Consider the following 25,536-nt stretch of genomic DNA (forward strand, 5'->3'; position numbering starts at 1 on the left):
TCTGTGCTTGTGCAGGACATTTTTCATAAAAACGGGATCATATAAGATATGGTCTTCTGTGACTGGCTTCTCTCATTGAACACAATGTTCTTGAGGTCAACAGTATTTTGAAGAAGCTGGGGATGCTCATGGGCCCTTCTATTCTTAAGCCCCCTCTACAGGTGAGGCAGATGCCAGATGGGTCACAGTGGGGCCCAGGGGGGGCTTTCAGGTGTGAATTCTGCCTTCCAGGAGCTTACTGAAGAGTAAAGATGCTAACACAGCTATCAATAACCCACTTATTTTATTGGTAGAAATAGTGACCACCAAGGGAAAAATACAGACAAAGTATCATGTATGTTCAGAGAAAGGCAAAGTAAACAGAATCAAGAGAAGTTCTGATAAGGTGACCTTTGAGTTGATCATATATACACACACAAATAGTTAAAATCAAGTACAGAAACATGGGGATGGAGGCATTTGCTACAGAAGTAAATCCACACTCCTTAGCTCTGTTATTCCATCCATATTTACTTGTACTCTAATCTCCCACTCAGTTTCTGCATTCTAAATAAATATAACTAGTTGTAATTCCCAGACAGCACTAAGTCCTTTATGATTCTGATGCCACAACCACCATTTCTTCTCCCAAGAAAGAATTGCGCCCACCTCCTTCATCATCCCCCACCATCAAATCCATTATGTGTGATAGGTAAACTCTATTCATCCTCCAATATTCAGCTCAAATATCACCACCTCTTTCATGATGTCTGCCCTGACCTCCCCAGGCAGAGTTAGTCCTTAATTCTTCATGCTACAGGTGTATCTCCATTACAGCATACACTGCACTGCTCTGCTTTATGCATCTATGAAAGCCCAGCACTTAATAGTGTCTGGCACACAGCCAGGACTAAATAAATGATTGTTGAGACTAGGGAACAGAACACAAGACAAAGGCAGAGAGGGAGACAGAAAGATTGGCAGAGCCAACCTGGTGTGTGAAACGTGGCATTGAAGTCAGAGCCCTGGATGCTATGTTAACGAAGGGACATTTATTGATCACCTGCTATATGTCAGCACCCGTACATTATCTCATTTAGTCTCCATGGCAACCATGTGAAATCAGTCTCTCCATTTTATCCTGGAGAAAACGGAGATAACACAAGATCACACAACTATCAAATGGCAAAAGCTCTTAAAAAAAAAACAAATAAATAAATAAAATAAATAAATGGCAAAAGCTCTTTGAACACTAAACGTACACTGTGCATGCACGTGTATGCACGCGCAAACACACGCACACACACGCTCTCTCTCTCTTCTATCCCAGGTAATTCAACTACAACCTTCCCATTACCTATTTGAAGAAACGGGCTCGTTTCCTCTGGAATCCTGTTCCCAAAACCACACCATCACACTGTATCACTGCCAGGGAAACAGAGGTGGTGACTGCAGTCAGCTTTTGCAGCCTCCATCCTGAGTCTGGTTAGCCTGGTACAAATCTTACCTCCTGCAGTGCATCAGAAATAATGCTGCAGACCTGAGTACTACAGAGGCCTCTATGACAGTTCAGCTAAAAGAAGTTTACATGGATGGAGAAGAGGGTACTCTCAATCAAAACATAGCCTTAAAAAGTTTCAGTTCCAAGTCCTATAAGCAATAATGAGCAATAAAAATGAGCAATTTTTTTAAAAAATCACTGGTTTTAAATTTGATTGTCATTTCTGCAATCATCATTTTGCAAAAAGGTGAGCATGGGTTTATGAAACAATGCCTATGCCCATAGAGCTATAATGTTTAATAGGACAAAAAAAATTAGAGGGAGCAATTTATCATTTGTATGTTTATCAGGCTTGATAAAAAATTATTTTTTAATTATACAAGCCATGTTTTCTCAAAAGTTTTTTATTAAAAAACTAATAAAATTTGCCAAAGGCCAAATAATCATGAAAAGAGGATTAGAATTTCCCATATTCTTGTAATAATCACTCTAAAAAGCTTCTGAGAAAAAATAGTAAAGCAACCTTTTCAGAAAAGTTTTATAAAGGTGTCACAAAGGCAGTTCATGGGTTCAATCTCATGAGATTCCCAGAAGTCAACACGTCACTTTAAAAAGTTGAAGAAACACATTGTGCCCAACGGGCGTCCAGGATGCCCCACAGCATTAAACAACAGCTGCTTAGCTAGTCTCGTTCCTCCTGCCAGTAGAGAACAAGACAGAGATGATCGGCCCTATGACATCTGCAAGTGTGCATGCACACTGTGGATCGAAGCCGTCTCTTCTCGCTAAAAGCACAAGTTTTAAGAAGGGAAATGAATGAGAGCTGTTGGAAGTGTTTTGTTAAAATAATTTGTTTACATAATTACAAGGACAACATTCAGAATCCATAACCTAGCTGGCTGAATTCATGAAACAATAAAAATGTGTTGGGGGAGTTGTCAATCTTTAATGCTGCTTTATATTTTTTATTTAGATCAAATCTATCCTCATTATGGTAATTGATTTTCTTATCATTCCTCAGGTCAATCCTCAAAAATGACATACAGCAATCAATATTTATCTTATTTTTTAAAGCAATGAGATGCCCGTTACATCGATAGCAAGACTAATTACATCTGAAGAATGTAGCCTAACTACCAAACAAAATGGTAGGGCAAAGCCAATCTGATATAATTATATGCATTATCACTACTGCAGTATACAGCAATAAGGTGAAAATGGGATTACTTGGCTAAATTCCCATATGAGCTAAACCAAATTCTTAAAAAGTTTAAGTGTATTTATTTTTGAGTGAGAGAGAGAGAGAAAGCACATACACAAGTGAAGGAGGCCAGAGAAGAGAGGGAGAGCGAGAATCCCACGCAGGCTCCACACTGCCAGAGCAGAGCCTGATGCAGGGCTCCGACTCACGAATCCCAACATCATGACCTGAGCTGAAATCAAGAGCTGGACACTTAATGGACTGGACCACCCAGGTGCCCCAGAGGTTTTTCTTTGATCACTGTTGGTTAATGCTTAGCTATCTATGTGTGTTTGAACACGCTGAGGAGCCAGCTCCCTGGTGTCCCAGTCTTCTCCACACCGGCATAAGAGGACACAAGCAGCTGATCTCCCTTCCAATCCCTAACACCTCTAAGTTCCTGAGCTTCCAGACACCAAAACCGCAGAGCTGGCCCCAGGCACTTGAGGAAGTCAATGAGAGCAGAGACCAGCCTTTCTGTTTTTCTTTTTTTTTTTTTTTTTTTTTTTTTTTTGAGACCAGCCTTTCTGGAAGACAAGAGTGATAACAGTTGCGTCAGAAATGGACATCCAGCAAGGGAACAGCTGCCCAGGAAGAAGGGATGAAGAGGGCTTCCACTCTCAAGGGTTCCAGAGCACTGACATCAGGAACACAGTAGAAGGTCCTCCTGGAGGAGGCTGCCAGGGCTGAGGAGCTGCTTTTCAAAGTCAGAGGCCGAATCTAACCATCCTAAAACTCCTCAAATTCCAGGGCACAAAGGGACTAATGTCAGATTAACTCTGATGCAACAGAGAAGGAAAGTGAGGATGGTACCAGGAATTAAGAGTGGAGGGTCCTTGGGGCGCCTGGATGGCTCAGTAGGTTCGGCGTCCGACCTCAGCTCAGGTCATGATCTCACAGTCTGTGAGTTCGAGCCCCGCGTCGGGCTCTGGGCTGACAGCTCAGAGCCTGGGGCCTGCTTCGGATCCTGTGTCTCCTTCTCTCTCTGCCCCTCCCCTGCTCATGCTCTGTCTCTCTCTGTCTCAAAAATAAATTAAAAAAAAAAAAAGAGTGGAGGGTCCTAGAGGGAAAATCCCAACTGTCTTCAGCCCTCCCCAAAATGTGGCAAAATCTAGGCACATTATTTCTCTCCAAACTAAATTAATAACTAGGAATGGGACATGGATCTCCACATCAGCATTTTTGAATCAATCAGGGCCCTACTCCCTAGCCACTAGCTCCACAGACTGTGCTTTTCACAAGATAGTGTTCGAGAAAGGATCTCTTGCAACAGGGTTTCCTGGGATTCGCTATGGTTAAGAACTAAAACTGGCAAAGCATTACATGGACACCATCCTGGGCCTGGTGAAGACCCTCATACCCATGCCCAGTGGAACAACTGTAAGAGAAAGATCCCTTTTCCACCTTGTGTCTAGCTGACACACGCACGTATACACATCAGGCTCCGTGACCCAAATGGCTTTAGCTCGTTCATTCCACAAATATGTATTGGGCACCTAACATGATAACATAGTCACCGGGGCCTGCTGTGGGTATACAAGAGGAGTAAACAAACATTCCCTGACCCCAAAGGCTCATAATCTAGGAAGAGAGACAGACAACTAAGCCGGCAACTACAATGCAATGAAGCCCATACTCTAACAAGGATCAGTACTATAGACACAGTGATGAAAGCACAGGAGATTCTTCAAAAAGGTATCAATTTGGAAAGTCTGTACCCAGATTATGGGAAAATGGCTCCTGAAGAAAGAGAAATCTCCTCAGCCCTCTGAGACTTTCTTTTTTTTTTATGTGAGTTTGCCTAATCATCTCACCTCAATAGGTCGATGCTTACCTACAGCAAAGACAGACCTGTAACCGCTTTTCACCTCAGCCAAGACAGGTCGGCACCACAGCAAGACGCACCATATAAGGTGTCCTGAGAGGACACACAAGTGAAGAAAAGTTGTGGCAGCTGAGAGACAGGGCTGAGTACATGGGCACCTGCAGCACTATGGGATAAGGGGAGGCACACACAGGGTGCTGGGAGGGGCACCTAGCTCAGACCTGGAGTCAGGAAAAACTTGCTGGGGTACATGATTTCCAGCCATCTGAACAATCCGGAAGGGCTAGCCAGATAAAAGACAAGCAGGAGGTGAGGTGGGGGTGGGGCTGGGGCTGGGGCTGGGGAAGACAGCTGGGGGAACAGTGTTCACACATGGTCAAAAACCCAAAAGGAACACTCTAGAACGTCAATATGACTAGAGTTCACCATGAGACAGGTGGGTCTGGGAGATGAGGTAGGAGATAAAGCAGCAAAGGGATTGTGCAGGACCTGCTGGCAACATAGGAGAAATCTAGATCATCCTAAGGGGAAGAGAAGCCTCTCAGGCTTCCCTAAACAGAGGAAAGGCACGATTGGTTTCATACTCTGGCAGTGAAAACAGACTGGAAACTGCAAGACTGAAGGCCAGGAGCTGAGCAAGACACTGTTGGAACACGGCAGGGGAGAGATGATGGAAGCTGCTGGGCCAACGACCCCGCGGACGGGAGAAACCGTAAAATGTGAAACCATGGCTCTGCCCCTACTCCTCAAACACACAGGGAGGCTTGGGGTGTCCCCTGTAGGACTATAGGCACAAGGGGGGCGGACCAGCAAAATGAATTAAAAAAAGAGTAAGGGGGATGAAGTGAGGAACAGAGCAGCAGCACTCGCTTACCAGTCAAAGTAAATGAGTCCTGACAACAAAGTCTTTGTTGGCACAAGGGCCTTCTGCGGCCTCTACCTCCCCACCGCACAATCTGCCAGACATCATAGCCTTGAAGTGAGGAGACAGTTACCATTACTACCCTGGAAAGCAATTCCAAGCTCCAATCATTCGGTCTGGTTAATTAAAACCCATATTCCGATTAACCGCTCAGTCAGGGGGACCAGGGCGTGCAGACCCAGAACACCGTCTTAAGCATGCCACGGCAATTCTGTGAAAAAGTTTGAAGAGCCTCACTGTAATGACCCACATGGGCGCCCAACGCTTTTCAAGGAACACTCAAGTCCAGTGACAGCTGTCAACAAAGTGTCAAGTAGCCCTGGGGGCAGAACAGGTTTAAAAAGGGACTTAAAAGCACTTAGTGTTCCCGGGTAGCACTGATTTGGCCTAATACAGAGCACTGTACCTGTGATTCTGAATAAACCAGGGAGACAGGAAAGGGTAGAGAGAAGAAATGAAATGCTGGGTCAGACTTTACTTTTTAAAATGTTTTTTTACAAGGAAACATATCATCATCGACAACAATAACCCACAATTTGGTCAATAGCCGGAAGGGTCAATGGATTGATTTTGAATACCTCAGCTTGAATTCCTCAGTTAAAGGAAAAATGTACCTTTAACACTCTCTTGGGCAACTTATTTTCTGAGATCTGGGCCATCCAGATGACGCCCTCAAAGTCTATCAAATTCTAAGAAAGACAAAAATATTGCTAATCAAGTGTTTATTTTTATAACTGGTATATTAAATTTAAATCAAAGATGGTATTTTTGTGTATTGTATGTCCTACACTTTATAAGCCAGGAGAGCTGCCTCCATAACCAACGTCGGACATTTTATTTTATAAATCCTGAAGCACGATTATAACATTTTGACTTTAGAGTCGTTTTCTCTTTGTGGTTTATGAGCCATCATTGGCGCTGACCATGATTTACTTGTTAATGCCCAAGAACGACACTTGTTCTATGAGAAAATACAATCCACTATCCCGCAATTCACTTCAGTGTCAAAATCTACCACGGCGAAAAGTGGAGCGCTTCGCTAATACACCCCTTCTCTTTCTTCCCCCGTGGTCACTGCCGTTCCTGCCTTTCAGCTCAGCTCCTGAGCGCTGACTCCCCGGCACCACTACACCGCGAATCTACAGGACGCAATGCACCTAACAAAGCACCTCTTCTTTCCAGGAACTGAGGAACAAGTCAGGAATCTCTGGCCCACTTGATGTCAAACCCCTCCAAGCACTAAGGCAGCTATGCTGCACCAATCACAGGGCAGGGGCCTCCGAAGACGGAATAAAAAGCAGCTCAGCCAGTGGTCAGTTAACTCAGAAATCAAAGGGCAGAAGTTCTAAGTCACAGAAAACGACTGGAAGGTGTGACTCAGTGACAGGTCAGAACCTACTAAGCATCTCTCTGTAATTGCTTGCCTCTACTGCTGGAGGTTGTTCTTTTCTGCATGCCTCCCCTCTCATCATCCCAAAATACCATGGGATATAAGCTGTATTGTCAATGATTTTTTTTGTTCCATTTTTAGGAGGGAACTAGTGCTCTCGATTTTAAAACAAAGTGAGTTTAAATTTGTGCTGGTTCCTCAAAAACAAATAAAACACAACAGTGACGGATCAACAGATACAGAGGAAAGTGCCCTAGATGAGGGGGGGACTGCCACTAACCAGCCCTGTGGCCTGAGGCACCAAGTCCACCAAGTCCTTCTTTGCCACCGCCTCTTGGATCCGCACCACGCAGAGCGGCCGTCCCTGTCTCTGATCTCCAGCGCATCCTGTCTATTATCTTTCCAGGCACCCTTTTGTATCATTTCACTCTCCGTGCTCAGAAATCATCTGCTGTGCCCTATACTGTCTCAAAAAGCTGAGGGCAACTTTGTTTATTCTTTTTCTTTTTTGCTATAGGGCCAGTTAAGGACAAATAAAAATGCTCATGGGGCTGCTTATCTTTTCATGAAAATGAAAATGGTTTTATTTAGTACTCCAGTGGAAAACATATATTCTTACCATTTACATTTGTTAAATGTAAAAATATCAATGAGAAAAATCAGCACTGCATTTTTAGCCATAACAGTGTTATTAATATCTGAGTACATTTGAACAGTAGCACCAAATGCAACTCTCTAAACTTGCACCCTAAAATTAAATGGGAATGCTCAGTAGCCACTAGGCCCTACAGGACAAAAGCCAATTCCTTAACTTCCTCAACCTTCTGTCCCATGAGACCCCCACGTGTACCCTTCATCTAAAGTATTCACACCTGTGTACTGAGTCTATGGAACACCTTTCACACCAACACCTCCACCTCCCCTGGTTACCTGCCTGCCCGAGCCCTTGACTGTCTTCTCTGAATTCCTAAAACACTTTCTATCCCTCTAGCATATTCTATCTTCCTTACATATTCATTCACCAACTCAAAAATATTAACTGAGCAGGTAAAGGGTAATAAACTAGTATTTCTCCACTACATTATAATGTTAAATAGGTTTTGACCAAACTAATAATTCCTTGAAGCCAAAGACCACTGCCATGCTAATACTTGTTGACTGAATTAACAATATGAGTTCAACCATCCATTAAACATAGACTGTGGATCTATTTTAAGAACAGCATGTACTGACTAGAGAATTTGATTTAAAACCTTGAGAGGTGCCTGTGTGGCTCAGTCAGTTAAGCCTCCGACTCTTGGTTTCTGCTCGGATCATGTGGGACTCCACGCTAACGACATGGACCCTACTTGGGATTCTCTCTCCCTCCACCTCTCTCTCTCTCTCTCTCTCTCTCTCTCTGCCCCACCCTGCTCTCACTCTTGTGTGCTCTCTCTCAAAATAAACTTTTTTTTTCATGTTTATTCTTGAGAGAGAGAGAGAGAGACAGCGCGCGTGCGCACGCACTCGCACGTGCCGGGTGAGAGGCAGAGAGAGAATGAGACACAGAATGTGAGGCAGGCTCTAGGCTCTGGGCTGTCAGCACACAGCCCCTTGCAGGGCTCGAACTCATGAACTGTGAGACTGTAATCTGAGCTGAAGTCAGAAGCTTAACCTACTGAGCCACCCAGGTGCCCCCAAAATAGATAAACTTTTTTAAAAAGTTAAAATTAGTAAGTAAGTAAGTAAGTAAGTAAATAAACAAATAAATAAAGCCTTTAAATCAATAGTGTGCAAGGTGCCTGGGTGGCTCAGTCAGTTAAACATCTGACCTCAGCTCAGGTCATGATCTCACGTTTTGTGAATTCAAGCCCCACTTCAGGTGAACATGATCCCCCACTTCAGGTAAGCCCCACTTCTCTGTCTCTCTCTCTCTCTCTACTCCTCATGGAATTCTCTCTCTCCCTCTCTCTTTGCCCCTCGCTCACTTGTGCCCTACCTCATAAATAAATAAATAGCATACGCATAACTTCCTTTTAGGAACCGTCAGACAAATTATCTATTACAGCACAAAAAGTGCACACTTGAGACACTGACATCAACAAAGTTTCATGTATTAAAAGTTGGAAACCTAGATTCTGTAACTTCCCTTCCATTCTTGTAACTCAAGTCAAAGGAACAAGTGCAATGTGTTTACTGTGAACTCTCGCTACTGTGTTATGTCTAAATAGGCCTTAAAGAGCTGTTTAAGAGGGCTAGATTTGGGGAGAAAAACACACAGAACATATAGATGAATCTATTTCCCTAAACTGGCTGTTGAGTTTGGGCTGTGCTATTTCCGGCTTAAATTGGTTTCCTGCAATTTGTTAAGGCTGCCAAATACTTAGTGATCTCAGTGATACACTTAACACAAATCAGCAAATCTTTCTTATTTTTCACAATGGCAAGAAATGTACAGAGAAACTTGCCCAGTGAGGATAACAATTAAAGTGAGTTATTTGTCTTTTTTCCCAGATTCATCATTTTCATCTGGTTCCTAGTGGCTTAGGAAACCAACAAATAGCCTCCTAATGTCATTTCCTGCCTGTTTTTTTCCTATTGATTTGGGGACAGAGTTCCCTCAACATCAGGTAGGGTCAAACATGAGCGGTCTGACCTCACTATAAGCCAGAAAAACTAAAGGATCAGGGTGGAAATGAAGAAAATCGATATCCAACAGTGGTTTTTAAAATCAAAACAGATGCACAATGTTAATATCGCCTTACAACAGCCTAAAAAAAAAATCAACTGGTGTAAAAGCAAACCAACATAATTGGGATAACACATAACACAGCAGAGAATTTGAGGCAGCAAGGACACAGTTAAGTTCTTTAGAGCACATTCATTTATTAAAGTGGCATTACAATCTGCTGTGTGTCACATATTATATTATTTTGCCTGAACAGCTTTACATGCAAATACTTATTGCAACGAGTCATTGATCTGGTTCAAGGTTTGGCAAAAAAAAAAAAGTTTCAGTAAAGTCTTTAGAGGAACTCACTTTCTTATAGCATAAATTATATTCTCAAACAATATATATGACAAAACTTAGCTCCTATATACAGAAACCCTAGGGCTCTCAGTCCACCAAATACGCTGTCCTATATTCATACATATGAATAGTCTAGGGCTGGTATGAATGAGACTCCTCAGAGGAAGAAGGCATTTTAATGAATATTAAAAAATTCAACTCGGGCGCCTGGGTGGCTCAGTCGGTTAAGCGGCTGACTTAGGCTCAGGTCATGATCTCGCGGTCCGTGAGTTCGAGCCCCGCGTCGGGCTCTGTGCTGACAGCTCAGAGCCTGGAGCCTGTTTCAGATTCTGTGTCTCCCTCTCTCTGACCCTCCCCCGTTCATGCTCTGTCTCTCTCTGTCTCAAAAATAAATAAACGTTAAAAAAAAATTTTTTTTTTAAATTCAACTCACATTTAATATATAACTTACGTTGACACCGAAAAATGTAGAAAAGGCTGGTGACATTTTTATCAATATGTAGACTTGAAAAATTATTTCGTAACACATCTAAATGATAAACCTTTAAAAACTCTATTACTGGGGCGCCTGGGTGGCGCAGTCGGTTAAGCGTCCGACTTCAGCCAGGTCACGATCTCGCGGTCTGTGAGTTTGAGCCCCGCGTCAGGCTCTGGGCGGATGGCTCGGAGCCTGGAGCCTGTTTCCGATTCTGTGTCTCCCTCTCTCTCTCTGCCCCTCCCCCGTTCATGCTCTGTCTCTCTCTGTCCCAAAAATAAATAAATGTTGAAAAAAAAAAATTAAAAAAAAAAAAAAAAAAACTCTATTACTGAGTATTAACTAAAACCCCCAAATGAGACAAACTCAGAGAAGAACATAAACTTTGAGGCTTTCTGCTTTTATAAACATTTCTTATTTTTAAGAAAAATAAATTTTTGTTAATTGGCACAGTCATAGTCTAACTGCATTCTTAACCTAAGGGCAAGACCATTTCAAAACAGCATGTCAGATCTTAGTTCTTTTCTTGAGTTGGGTTGGAATAGATTAGGGAAATATTCTTACTCAGAGGGCCACATCCTGTACCACATCATGGTACAGACAGAAAAAGCCAAGTACTTATGCAGAATGTGAAGATACAGGTGTTCCCCAGCTACTCGGAATCTAAGGAATCAATACCTCCAGGACACTTGTAACACACAGTTCAGGAAGCTATTATAAAGACTGAGGTGGGGCACCTGGGTGGCTCAGTCGGTTAAGCATCCGACTTCAGCTCAGGTCACCATCTCGCAGTCCGTGAGTTCGAGCCCCGCGTCGGGCTCTGGGCTGATGGCTCAGAGCCTGGAGCCTGCTTCCGATTCTGTGTCTCTCTCTCTCTCTCTGTCCCTCCCCTGTTCATGCTCTGTCTCTCTCTGTCTCAAAAATAAATAAACATTAAAAAAAAAAAATTAAAAAAAAAAAAAAAGACTGAGGTGAAGATAGTATACCCCAGGGAAATATTCCCGGAAGTGTCCACTTACCCACAATCCTGGGGGAGCTGGGATGTGGGAAAGGCAGGCAACAAGATAACAAGATTCAAACACACAGCACCACTGAGCTCAGTAACTTCAGTCACATCATTGAAATCATCTGATGGAGCTCACAATGCCAAGCACTGATACATTCTAGACTACACAACAGAACTTTATGCAGTGATGAAAATGCCCTGTATCTGCACTGTCCAATAAGACAGCCACTAGCTGCATGTGGTTACTGAGCACTGAAATGTGACTCACGCAACTGAGGAGCTGAAACATCAGTTTTATCTCATTTTCATTAATTTTAATTTAAATCTTCACAGCCACGTGTGACTGGGTGCTACCATTCAGAATGTAGTTCTAGCTTGACCACCAAAACACAAGGTGGCATTCAACGAGTTTTCAGTGTCCAGGCTGGCCATGGACCCGAGTTCATCAGTCATGTCAAACCCAGAAATGGGAAGGGACAGACGCCTCAGCACAGCCAGGGTGCATCACGATGTCAGGTCATGCTCTGCAGGTCAGACCATGAGCATTCACAGAAAGCCTCCTACCCACATCCGCTCTCTCAAAAGTACCAGTTCAAGAAACCAACCCAAGCAGGAAAACACTTTCTCTCCTCCAATGCACTACTGAATGAGAACTAATGTGGGGAAAAGCTAGAAGATGCAACAATCACTTACAGATAGAAGGTTCTTTCCTAAACTCAAGCAGCACATCACTAAAAGGGAGCTCTTTCCCTCCAACTAGTTTCTGTCACATCCTTTCTACAAATGAAGCCAGGTACCATTCAAATTATAATAAACAGGGTGGTTAACAGCATCTGCTCTGGAGTCAAACAGACTTGAATTCAACTGTCACCTCCATTGCTTACCAGCTTTGGGACTCTGGGCAAGATAACTAATCATGTCAAGTCTCCATTTCCTTCTATATAAAACAGGTTAAAAACAGTCCCTCCCTCACAGGGTTATAAGGATTAAATGAGATAAGACATAGAAAGGATTTAGCAGAGTATCAAGCATGCAAATGACATTTAAGGATTATTTATCACTATTCCATCATTACTTCATTGTCTTCATCATCACCATTATCATCCTCTCTCCCTAACACTGTAGGAAGGAAAGAAATCCACCCAGAAAAAAATCATATTGTAGAACAAATTCCAATTTAAAAAATATCCACACATCGGGGCACCTGGGTGGCTCAGTCGGTTAAACATCAGCTTTAGCTCAGGGCATGATCTCGTGGTTTGTGAGTCCCACATAGGACTCTCTGCTGTCAGCTTGGAGCCCACTTCGGATTCTCTGTCCCCATCCATCTCTGCCCTTCCCCTGCTGATTCTCTCGCTCTCTCAAAATAAATAAACTTTAAAAAAAAATCCACATATCAAAAGTTATTCTTAAGCCAAAATATTTGATATACTTAATTTTAGTATCTTTCTAGGTTTCTCTTATACTATGCTTCTATCTTTCTTATCATCTTCTTATATACTTAGTTGTTTCTGCCCAAAAACCCAAAACTTTTTGAAAGGAGAGGAGTTTTGTGTGTGTGTGTCCTCTCAAAACAACTAGCTTAATTATTTGCACAACAGTGGACAGTCAATAAAGTAAATGCCACCTGAATTAAATTTATAGAATTATATTCCAAAACGATCACGAGTAGCTACCTTCAAAATGGATAATGGGATCACCCTAAATTAATTCAACACTTAAGCACTAGGAACTATCCTAGAAGCTGGGAATTCAGTTGTGAAAAGACAAGGGACCATGTCCCTGGAGCTTACCTTCTGGAGGAGATGGCAGTCACCGGACACAAGTAAAAGAAGGATGGTAGGAAATGATAAATGATGAGATGAAAAACAGAAAGGGTCCAGTCATGGTGTGCCTCAGAGGCCAAGGAAAGCAGTTCAATTTATATTCCGTGTACCATGGAGAGCCACCACTGGGATGTGACCTGGATTGATCAATTTTTTTTTTGAGATTGCTAAGGCTTCTGTGTTCATGGCAAAGTGTAAAGGGACAAGAAAGGAAATAGGGAACCAGTTAAGAGGCTCTCAGACAGCAAGGTGAGAGGCACTGGTTGTCTAGGTCGGTGCTACAGCAGAAGAGACAGATGTGAAAGGGTCACATTCCCATGTGTTGTAGAGATGGATGGGACGAGACTGGCTAATGGCCCAAAGTAAGGAGTAAGGATAGCATGGGGCCCAGGTTTAGGGCTTGACCACCTGTGCCATTTACTGGGAAAGATGGAGAAAAGCAAGGCTGGGGAAGATCAAAGAGGCTTACTTTGGATATGTTACATTGAAGATCTGTAAGCAGAGACTTCAAGTAGGCATTGTCTAAGTTTTGTTCAAGGAGAGAAGTCAGAGCTAGTGATACAATTATGGGAGTGACGGGCACCTGTATTATGATTCAAAAGCCACTGCACTGGGGGAAATTACTTAGCGGAAATCAGCAAAGACAACTAGGCTGAAGAGGTGGGAAGAAAACCAGGAGAGTGTGTGGTCCAGAAGCCAAAGAAAGGGTTTCTGGCAAGGAGGGAGTGGTCACTTTCTAATGTTAATGAACTGTGAACCCCTCTTAATGCTCCCACTAAACAAGAAGATTCATTAACAGCAAGAACTATTACTTATTCATTATTTCTTACTCAACTATTTCTTACTCATCTCTTACCCTCTGCTTTAAAAAACGTTATCAGAAGCTCAATTCATGGTATAACTAATGATTGCTAAGAAGGTCAAGACTATGCCCAAGTGAATAGCATCTGGGCAGCATTTCATCTTTCTCAGTGTATCTCATTCTGGAGGCAGATTTGCCACACGATACCCTTTCTAATAAATACAGAAACTACTTAGTCCAAGATTAACCATCTCGATTATTTTCCCATTGCCATTTTCCGAATAAACAGAGTGTCCATCCATCACACTGAGTAGCACAAGAACAGTACCACACACATAGCAGGTGCTCAATAAACTATCTGTTGGATGAAGAAACAGATGGGATAGGGGAGAGAAAAGAAAAGAGAGTCTCTTATTCCACAGGATCCACAAATACATTGAGGCTTAATAATCATCTGTAGATTTCATTTAACATCTTGTTTTCATCAATAATTAGGACTGAGAAGAAATAAACTGTTTATAAACTTAGAAGAAGTCTACTGGAAAATGAAAGCATTAGGGATATTCACAATTTGGAAACAGTAAGTCGATATGTTCTAAGTTCAATATTTTATTATAAATGTTTATTCCTAAATCTCTAATATTCCTACAAGTAATCCATTTTATACAGATATTATGAAGTAACCTGCCAAAACTTAATAAAGGGTTCAGAAGCTGGCTGAGAATAAAAAAATTGTTCCCAAGACTGTTTTGCAAGTAGATTCATTCTCCTTTTAGTGAAAAATGTCTTAAAAGAAACCCTGGTACTGATTTCTAACATTGCATATAAAAAGCTGAACACCCAAATAACAATAGACACAGAGGAGTGTAGAAGAAGTTGACTACCAAGTAAACTTTTATCGCTTATAATTTTTCTACTAAAAATTCTAAAATTAAAATTCTGAAATACCTGAGGCACCATAAGCGCCAGAATACCGCTGAGACTTCGAACCAGATGGGGAGGTTTCCTTCATACGATCAATCACATTTTCTGAAAGCTGAAAAGGCAACATCAAAATAAAATCAATTATAAAAAAAAAAAGGAAACAAAGAAAACAGTACAATAGCACCCAAGCAATTTAGTCATCCATATCAATATGTGTAACGAATGGCCTAAAGAAAGCTAATAGCTATAAAACTAAAAGCAAGGAAGAAAAGTTTTAAGATATCAAGATGCACCCTACAGCGCTACTTTATTTCTTCTAATGCACTGCTAATTGCGCATTATAAATACCTCCTGTCCTCATTTTATACAGTGCACTAAATTCATCTCTGAGAAAACGTAAGCCGAGAAAACGCCTTTGACTTTCCTCCCCTAATCCTACAAATTAATTTATGCAAGCAACAGGTCTTAGTTCCTTCCTTCCTTCCAGTCTCAAAGGAAATGGTGTCCCTCCATCCCTCCTGTTCAGGCTAATCACAAACAACTGCTCTTTCAACAGAGTCTATTATGCAGCTATCCTGTGCCAGGAACCAGGCTAGACTTGGGGTATTCAATAGTCATCAAGTTGCATAAAGTGGGTTAGAGGAAACAATCATCAGGCATTTAAATATAACAGGAAGAGCATTGCCTATGTCAGCTGGCCTAGAATGGAAGTATACAGAAGGCATAATGGACAGGACATCTAGCCAGGCTTCAGGCATGGGGCCGGGACTGGGAAAGATAAGCAGGTGTTAGGAAGAGAAGGGGATAACAGTACTCCAAGAAGAGGGAAACACATGGCGGTATAGATGAGAAACAGGGCTTGCCACCATCAGACGTTAAGTGCAGATAACAAGTAGACAGTTGGCAGTAAGGCAGAGGCTCTGAGGAACACTCAGGCCTGGAAGGTCTGAGAGTCATCAGTCCCTGAATTACTATTGTACCATTCTTTTTATTTTCTTTATTGCACTTACCACTATCTGATGCATTGTTTGCCTGCCTTTTACACTAGAAAGGAAGTTCCATGAAAGCTAGCATTTGGTTGTCCTATTATATCCCCAGAGCCTCAATAAGCCTGGTTAATTGAGTGAATGGCTAAAGAAATGACTGAAACAATATGTGAATGAATGAAGAATGGCTGAAGCACGAAACTGGGGAGAGGGCACAGTGAGAGAAGGTGGACAGGGAAATAAGATTTTGGATTCTGAAGAGTCCTAGCGAACCCATGAAGTGAAACAGTTTGAACTTGATCCTGAGGGCAACTGGGCACAATCGAAGGGTTTTAAGCAGGGTAATGACAAGATCAGACTTACATTTTAGAAAGATCACTCTAGCCACTGCGTAGAGAACAGATTGGAGGGGGACAAGAACAGAAGCAGGAAGTCCCCTGAAGGAAGCTAAAGGACCAATTAAGAAGCTATTAAGCATATGTCCACACAAAGATTTGTGCAGGGATGTTCACAGCAGCATCAGTCATAATATAGCAAGAGCGGAACCACGCAAATGTCCGTCTGCAGGCAAACGGATAAACAAAACATTATGTATCCATACGATGGAATTCAATTCAGCAGTAAAAAGAAGTGAAGTTCTGCCACATGCTACAATATGGATAGATCAAAACAACAATTAAGGGAAGAAAGCCAGATACAAAAGGCCACATATTATATAATTTCATTTATATGAAATGCCCAGAAAAAGGCAACTCTGTGTAGATAGAAAGTAGAGAAATAGATGCTTACGGCTAGAGTAGGAATGGGGATTAACTATAAATGAACACGACAGATCTTACTGGGGTGATGAAAATGTTTTAAAACTGGATTGTGCTGGGGCGCCCGGGTGGCTCAGTTGGTTAAACGTCCGACTTCAGCTCAAGTCATGGTCTCACAGTCTGTGAGTTCGAGCCCCACATCGGGCTCTGTGCTGACAGCTTGGAGCCTGGAGCCTGCTTTGGATTCTGTGTCTCCCTCTCTCTCTGCCCCTCCCCTGCTCATGCTCTGTCTCTCTCTGTCTCAAAAATAAAAAAAAATAAAAAAAATTTTTCTTTTAAACTGGATCATGCTGGGGCACTTGGGTGGCTCAGTCGGTTAAACGTCCAACTTCAACTCAGGTCATGATCTCACGGTTTGGGAGATCAAGACCCGCATCAGGCTCTGCACTGCAGAGCCTGCTGGGGATTCTCTCTCTCCCTCTCTCTCTTTCAAAATAAATATAATTTTTAAAAAATTAAAAATTAAAAAAAAAACTGGTTTGCGCTGATAGTTGCACAACTTGGTAAATTTACTAGAAAGTGCTGTATACAGAAAACAGGTAAATTTTATAATACGTGAAATACACAATAAAGTTGTTTAAAAAAATTATTAGCCATCCAAAAGGAACACATTCAAAGATATTTAGGATTAAAATAGCTAACATTCACTGAGTGCTTATTATGTGCCAGGCGTTACACTAAAAACACTTTCCTCATTTAATCCTCACCTATCATATGAGACAGACATTTCTCCACTGTATAGGTGAGAATGTGAAGCCCAGCCAGACTAAATAAGTTGCCTGGATTTTATATTTTATCAGTAATGGAGCCAGAATCAAACCCAGGAAGTCTGAGTCTCAAGGTCCCACTCAGGTAACCCGCTTTATTGCCAGACCTGGTGTCTGACTAGCCATGGAAGTGAAGAAGTCATCAGAACAGCCAGGTTTGTGAGTTGTGTAACTGGGTGATCCCCCTCCTCTTTCCGCAAAGACCTCCTTCCAACTTCCACGTCCTTGACTCACCACCATCTAGCTTATAACCCAGTACAGTGGTGCTCTTGTAAAAGTCACCAATGACCAAATAATCTTTTGTGTTTATATTTATACAACTAACTTACACGGCTTCCCTTTAGCTTCTAACACCTGCGGTCACTCTCCTCTTCTGGAAATGTCTCCAGTGGCCTTTCTGACCACCCGCCATCCTGACAGCCCTAGAGCTCTGGCCACATCTTATCTGTTGGCAGGCTTCCCCTTCTCACCTACCCTTAGATGCCAGAGGTCCACATACCCTCCCTTGTCTTTATTCACTTTTCACTCTCAAAGCTCTTGTTGGCAATCTCATCCACTCCCTTGATAACTGTGTTGATGAATTAATAAATTCTAAATCCTTCATGTCCCAAAAACTAAACCTACACATTGAACTGCCTAATGAACACCTCCTCTTGGACAGACCACAAGCCCCTCAAACCCAACATCTCCTAAATTGAATTCGTATTTGCCAAAATCTCTCCATCTTCTTGCTTTCCTAATCTCATTAATGACACCACCTCCATCCAACTTTCTGAATCAGAACAAAGGACTTGTCCTGACTCTTCGTTCTCCCTCGTCCTCTGAGCCATGAATTCTTCAACCGCTAAATATCTACTTATTGCAACATTCCTTCTCCCGTCCCAATTCCCCTGCCCTAATTCATGGCACCATCAATAACCTTCCTAAAACACAGATCTGATTATGGTAACTCCCTGCTTCAACTCCTTCATACCTTCTGTTGACAGCAAAGTCCAAATTCTTCTGCACAGCACCCAAGACTTCCTCATCATTTGGTCATGGCCTAACTCTCCAACCTCAATTTCCACAGCCTTTCCCTTAATACTTCATACCTTGTTTCCCCACCTCCATACTGGCTATTTATTTGATGCCATTGCTTTGCCTTTACACATGGCTCTACTGCCTTCTCCCCTGGCCCTGGGGGAGGGAATCACCTTTCAAAATCCAGTTCAAACATCCCACAGCCTTCTCTGACCAAATCAGTTCCCCACTCCATTCCAACTCTGCTTACCCAAGGGCTACCCTTATTTGTGCCCCCACGATACCTTGCACAAATCTCCAAAGACAAAACAAGTATTTTCCTTTCAACAAAACTGTGTGCTCCTGTATACTATGGAATCATTCACCAAATGTTCCCTGCAAGACATCAGTGAACAAAACAGTTTGTACCTGAGCAGTTACTTGTATCTCAGGACCCAAACGGGAATGTAGGGGGAGACAGTTAAGGGAAAGACTACAGCTCAAAAGCTGGCATCTTTGGAGGAAAATCCCAAGGCTCTTGGAAGAGAAATCGAAGTTAGAAAGGACAATGTCAAGGGACTTTCTATTTGAAGATGTCAGGGCCACTTGCATCTTTTGTAACAACTGACAGCCACTGACGTTGCTGTTGAAACTCATCTGCAAAGCTGAGATACATCTTAGGAAAAAACCCTTTAAGACTGACCGACTATAATCCTGAGTAACATCCAGTTTCTGGTAGCATCAGGATAAGCGGTAACCCCCCAATCTCTAGGCCAGTGCTTTCTCTGTTAAACAATACACCCCTACGATCCTATGTGACAAAATAAATTCACTTCCTCTTAAGGAGGTAAAATGAGCCTAAGTATTAGAATCTTAAAACTATTTTAACTGATACATAATGTATATAAAGCTCATTCAATATATAATGTAATATGCTACACATTATGTATATTTATAGACTATTTAAATTACTATGCCATAATATGTTACATATATATCACATATCATACACTATTATACATCATATATGGTATGTTACATATTTAACATAATTTGTGTTCAAAGCCAATCACCTAAGGTTATTTTGACATAAATTATATACACACGTAATTTTATATGTTAATTTATATTTCTATTGCTCAGGCCAGTCAAAGAACTACAACTACACTAAATAGATATCCTACACAATCAGAAAGTGAATGTGTTTGCTAAAAACCAAGTGTTAGCTATAAACCTGCACCTGTATTGGGCACAGGCTACCCTTTCTTCTAAATATCACTTCGTCCATTTCTCTTCCAAATTCATACATTACCATTACCTATTGCTACTTTCAAAATGAATACAACAGAAAGTTCTTCCAGTGACTAAAGCAGCTTCAAAAGTATTATCCCTTTAGAGTAAAACTAAAGGCTGACCCAAATAGAGGAAAAAGCACTGGCCACCTCCTGGCTATACAATCCTAAGGAAGTCCTCTCCAGGGGCCTCATTTTCCTCATCTGAAACTGAAGAAGGCCTACGCCCAGGGTTTTAGGGAGGATTACCTACACACATACTTGGTAAAACTTTACCAGCAATACGGCTCCAGCCATGGGGACTTGGACTGATCCTGTCATCATGTTCGTCCAGCAGCTCATCAGAGCTTGGGCTGAGCTCCTCGGCTACCCGGTGCATGAAGACCAGGGCTACAGCTATTGCCAATGGCAGCTACCTAAGTCCTAAAACGATTACATAAAGTTCTCATTTGTCCCTATCCATGCATGCTCTTTGGGTAAAGTGTACTGTCTCTTTCAGCCTGATCACTAAGTCTTTTTATTTATTTTTGTGGCTTATCTGATGCCTCAAAACTTGCTACTTAATGTCAAATTCTTACATCAATTCCAAACATTCCCCAATATGGTCTTTGATTGTATTTCAGTAAGTGTATAAGCATGTCATGTCCAAAGCAGCACAATTCATCTTTTGAGTTGATAAACACATCGTAAAGTTGTGTTGGGCATCAACCTCCCTGTTTTGTTCTTAAAATCTTTGTCAGTGGATCCTTAGGCCCTTCCAAAGGCACATCCACGGCAGCCTATGGTTGCAACTCTGCGTACTCCAAGCATGATTCACCCTACCCCAGGCCGTTCTCAGCTACGCTGATACAAGGCAATTGCCATGCTGTGTTATCCTCTGTATTTCCAGTGAACACAAGCTGAGCTGACCTTCCAGGTGCAGAAATGGGTTCATACCTGCACCCTCCCCTCATCTCCTCTGGGAACCGGGGTACTCGTGAAGCAGTTGACATGTCAGGGTTACACCCGCAATCTGTAGCTTTAGAACAACTCTTCTTTGTGATGTGAACAGACCCAAAAGGGATCAGAGGTAGAACATAAGCTTCTGCAAGAGCTGGATAAGCAGCCCTCTGTAAGAGAAGCAGCTACTTCAGGAAACATCTTCCCTTAAACAGGGTACTTCTTTTAGAAAAGCTTCTGTCCTATTTAAAGATCTATAGCTACTATACCTGCTTTCTAGACCTCTCTGTACTTACTCCCCAGCAAGGCAAATACCATGTGCAATCTACAAAAAGTATTTGCAGCAAACAATGGCAAACTCTCTCTCTGACACACACACACACACACACACACACACACTGGAATCATGCCCGGACGTCCCTGGACTCAGGGGCCCATGGATTAATTCCTCAGCTGTATGCAACTCTCTGCTTGTTGCAGTGTTCTAGGCAGAATCTATAGCTCACAGATTTACAATAATCTGTGAACTAAAAGAACCACTGTTCTAACATGACAGATGACTTAGAGAAGGGCCTGCCAACATCGCAGAATTCCATCCACTGACTTTGATTATCTGCCCTATTCTCTACTGATGCTAAAGACAAATTTATGTAAATGGGGCTTCCGAAGCTCTGAACCACTCACCACACCAACATGTGCTCCAGAGAGGAGGAAAAGAGGTGTATCATATCCTACAGGGTTCGCTGTGGAACTCAAATCTTCCCACCCACCTTAACTGGTCTTATCTAAAATGAGCACAGATAGGGGCTCCCCGGTGGCTCAGACAGCTAAGCGTCCAACTTCGGTTCGGGTCATGATCTCACGGTTCCTGAGTTCGAGCCCCGCATCGGGCTCTGTGCTGACAGCTTGGAGCCTGGAGCCTGCTTCAGATTCTGTGTCTCCCTCTCTCTCTGCCCCTCCCCTGCTCACACTCTGCCTCTCTCTCTCTCTGTCTCTCTCTCTCAAAAATAAATAAACATTAAAAAGTAATAATAAAATAAAATGAGCACAAATACACCACTCACCAATCTAGAATCCAGTATTTTCAGAAACAGGAGGCTGCGTGAGATGGACAAAGTATTTCCACTTCCAAGGAACAGAGTAAAAGGATGGGAGCTCCTAAGTTACCCTTCTCCAAGAGGTAAAGTTTGCAACCACATGAGACAAATAAATCACACCCTCACCTCCATAATAGTTTTTCTCATCTCTTCCAGATGCATCTTATCCTAAAGATTAAAGGAGTCAGACCCATTTTTCTCCCTCGGTCTTCCTTCCACGTAGGTCATTTTCTGTGAGAGCACTGGTTTGCTTTTTGTTAAATTACCATTTTAAGACATAGGCTCCAAAAACTGCCATTTTTATTTAGAAGCTGTTACTCCTAAACACTTAAGGGCATGGCAAGGGAGGGAGAGATACACAGATAAATACAGTAATTTTTAGCTTATGTTTGTAATTTGCCACAAATATTTCTTTGCATTTGTCATTAGTGGAAATGAACTTCTACTACCTGCATAAAATCTTAGAAAGCTTTAAAAAGAAAAGTCCTAGAAAGTGTAACAGGGTACTCTGCCCAAAAGAGTCACAGATGCTAAACTGCAAAGGTACCAATCATCCACCAGTTAGCTGAATTACCTAGACAACATCCCTCCACACTCCCCATGACTGACTGGACTTGTTGCCTCTGCTAATATACACTCTCCGGAATCCTCAAAAACATCTCACGTTAAATAATCTTTTCAGTTAGAGGCTCCCAACTGCCAATACTTCCCCAAAGCATTAGTTGTGTTCCATGTGAGTATCCACACTACCACATGTATGGCTCCCATGAATTTCAGCTTGCAACTTCAAGGCCAGTTGCAGAGACTCATTTATGCCTGGAAAGCATGATAAATATTACTTTGAAAATGATACTCATTGAAGTTGACATTTGCTCTGGAAGAGTTCACTCAAAGCTTTGATGTTTCAGATAAACCAGTGGAAGACTGAGTGGTAAGCACGCCTTCCGAGCAGGCACAGCAGGTGCTCAGAAAAATCCTATTAAGCACATGTAATATGAGTAATGAAAATGCTTGGTCTTTCTATCCCTAGAAATTATTTTAGACTTGGAGAGGAAGGCAAGGAAAGAAGGTGGCCTTTCATCCAACCATGAGTTGTTTCAGATTAGAAGTTGAAATAAGGTGTAAGATTATGGGTGATTTTATGCAAGTGGGGGGAAAGCTATCAATTGCTAAGGATAAAGGAAATAAACAAGACCCTATAAATACCATGAAAATAACATGTCGTAGGTGAGAATAAACTTTAAACCTAAAATTGTAAGTAGGTCCTTTAATTGCTAGCCATTGAGGACCTCAGCAAGAAAAATCTAGACAAACATTATCAATAAACACAGCCTAGTTACTGAAAGCCTGATATTGTTTGCTAAGTGCAACACTTCCTATATTAAGATAAATGAAGATGAAATTACTATCCTTATCAGTGGAATGCAGAATTGGTTTTCCAGCAGTGACTGAGTCCATGAATCGCTCCTATGCTCTCATTTCTTACGAGTGAGGACATAAATATTAGACATTGGGCAAATTTGGAATGTTTTCTGCAGCCAAGTTGAACTACCTACCTGCAGTTCAACATTGAAGCGTGGACCTCATCGGCACCATGTTTTAATCAACTGAGCTAAAACCAGTAACTCACTTATGATACTGAGATTGTTGCTTATCCTTCCCGGTGCCTCACAGGGAAACAAGATGACTCTTTCGAGCTAAGAAAAATACAGAAATCAGCTGAAAAAATATACAAAATGCCTAAAGAAAAAAATCACAGACGATCAGCTGCAGAACTCAGGACTCCTATTTCCCCGTCCACATCTTTAGGCATGCCATGAGAACACAACACGCTCTAATTTTTAAGTTCAATATAACTTTATATATCCATTCCCTTGAACAGCTCTAATAATAGCTATTACTCATATAAGTAGTAAACACTGTCAAAATACTAAATGCCTATATACATTGTCAACTTTCTCACCAGTAGTGCTTGATACATAAGTATTTCAAGCAGGCTACAGTATGCAGACATACTAAACAAGGAAACACAGTCAAAAGTGACTTGTCCAGGGCCACAGAGCCTAGTGAGAGGCAGAGCTAGGACTAAACCCAGGTCTGCCTGGTTCCAAAGCAAGTGCTCTCTCCACTATACTACACAGCACCTCCAAAGAATCTTCAAATATTAGATGTGATGGAACCTTACAAAAATGGCGGCTTTTAGAAAATCTACAATGTGCCCCATATTTTAAATACCTTACCTCAACTTCTTACCAAATATAAAAAAAGTGACTTGTCCAAAGCCACAGACTAATAAATGCCTAGTCTGAGACTTAAAACCGAGGTCTGTTTAACTCTGACTGATGCTCTTTTGACCATGACCTCAAAGAACTCAGACTGACCCCCGAATACTCAACAATTCAAGAGCGTGCCATTTTTAGAGGAAAATGCGATGGGTTGACTATGGCTACAAGAAATTTATAGTGCCACTAGACTCACAGAATTTCAGAACTTGAAAAGCTCAGAGATCTTAGACATGTACTCAAGCCCCATCATTTTGCAGATGAGAAAACCAAAGCTCGGAATGATGCAAACTGTCCTTGAAAAAGAAGGATTTGAAGCAACTGGGAGAACACTGCAAGGGCATTCCAGGTGAAGGGTAGATCCTGAAGAAAAGTAAAGCGTAGAGGTCAAAAGGAGCATGGTGTGTGCTTGGATTATTATAAATAAAGTGCGCTCTGTGAGAAAGGAAAAAAAAAAAATAGAATACAACTGTCAAGCTGAGCAGCCAAAAGACACAGCTTCTTTTATTTAAAAAGTTTAGAAAAAGTTTTTTAAACGATCTCTCCGTTTTAGTCTATTATATACCCCTATCATCATACTTACCCTATTTAACCTTACCTAATATTTGATACTAACCTCTGTGCTGTGGCCAAATTTTCTTTTAATTTAGTTTGCTCTCATCACTGTGTCTCTACTAGAGCATGAGAATAATGATTTATACATTCTTCTGGCCAATGTTTTCTCACCCAAAATTTATTTTGTTTCCTCTTACTCTTCTTTTTCACTCTCTGGTATGGAACAATTAAAGCCTCAAGCAAGATTAAACAAATCTCTGCATAAAACTCAGAGTTTATAGTAGTTTTTATTTTACTCCAAAGAGTACCAACTAAACCACAACAATGCAAGGCAGCCTCAGACATTCTATTACAAAATGTGGCACTATCATTAATTAATATAAAGAAATGGTGGTCACAGACCAAAAACTGAGTTCAACAGTCTGAGTTTCTATAAAGAAAACTTTAATAAATTCTTCTCAAGGTAACAGTCTCACAGTAAAAAGTTTGTAAACATTGTAAATATTTAAGAAATTTTATTTCCTGATAACATGCTAAAAATAATTGATACATTTCATTTACTTGTGCTGGCGGTGTAATTACAGAGGAAGAAAAATAAAAGATATTATAAAACGTTCAGAAGTGAAATCGCTTTATTTACTAGGTTCAGGCATACTTTCAAAAAAAAAAAAAAAAAGAGGCTCCAAATTCAGGTGCAGCAGCGAGTGTGTTAATGAAGTTAGTGCTGGTGTGCTGACACCCTAGAGAAAACTCAAGCTGTCAGTTTATGTGTCAAGCACGTGCGGGAACATTAAAAATTCCTCTGCGACGTCTGGTTGAGAACTGATTGTATGACTCCCAGCGGTCTGAAAAATTGCAAACCTGTCTCAGGCCCTGTCAGGCTGGCAGACACTTGTGCTGA

The 25,536-nt window shown here is 41.7% G+C and overlaps 1 protein-coding gene across 3 annotated transcripts in view; it reads right to left on the reverse strand.

The window, feature by feature from the left end:
- The window catches only part of CHCHD3 (coiled-coil-helix-coiled-coil-helix domain containing 3), a 283,621-nt gene that overhangs the window by 257,221 nt on the left and 864 nt on the right, over window positions 1–25,536 (reverse strand). For 2 of the 3 annotated variants that reach the window (XM_030308461.2, XM_030308462.1), the window contains exon 2: window positions 14,925–15,012. In XM_030308461.2, the coding sequence (XP_030164321.1) occupies window positions 14,925–15,012 (88 nt within the window). Of the gene's footprint in view, window positions 1–14,924; window positions 15,013–15,248; window positions 15,413–25,536 lie in introns of those variants that run through there. The other variant, XM_030308463.1, reaches the window with a different exon arrangement.

This window comes from Lynx canadensis, chromosome A2 (assembly GCF_007474595.2).
Source record: "Lynx canadensis isolate LIC74 chromosome A2, mLynCan4.pri.v2, whole genome shotgun sequence".
Taxonomy (NCBI): Eukaryota; Metazoa; Chordata; class Mammalia; order Carnivora; family Felidae; genus Lynx; species Lynx canadensis.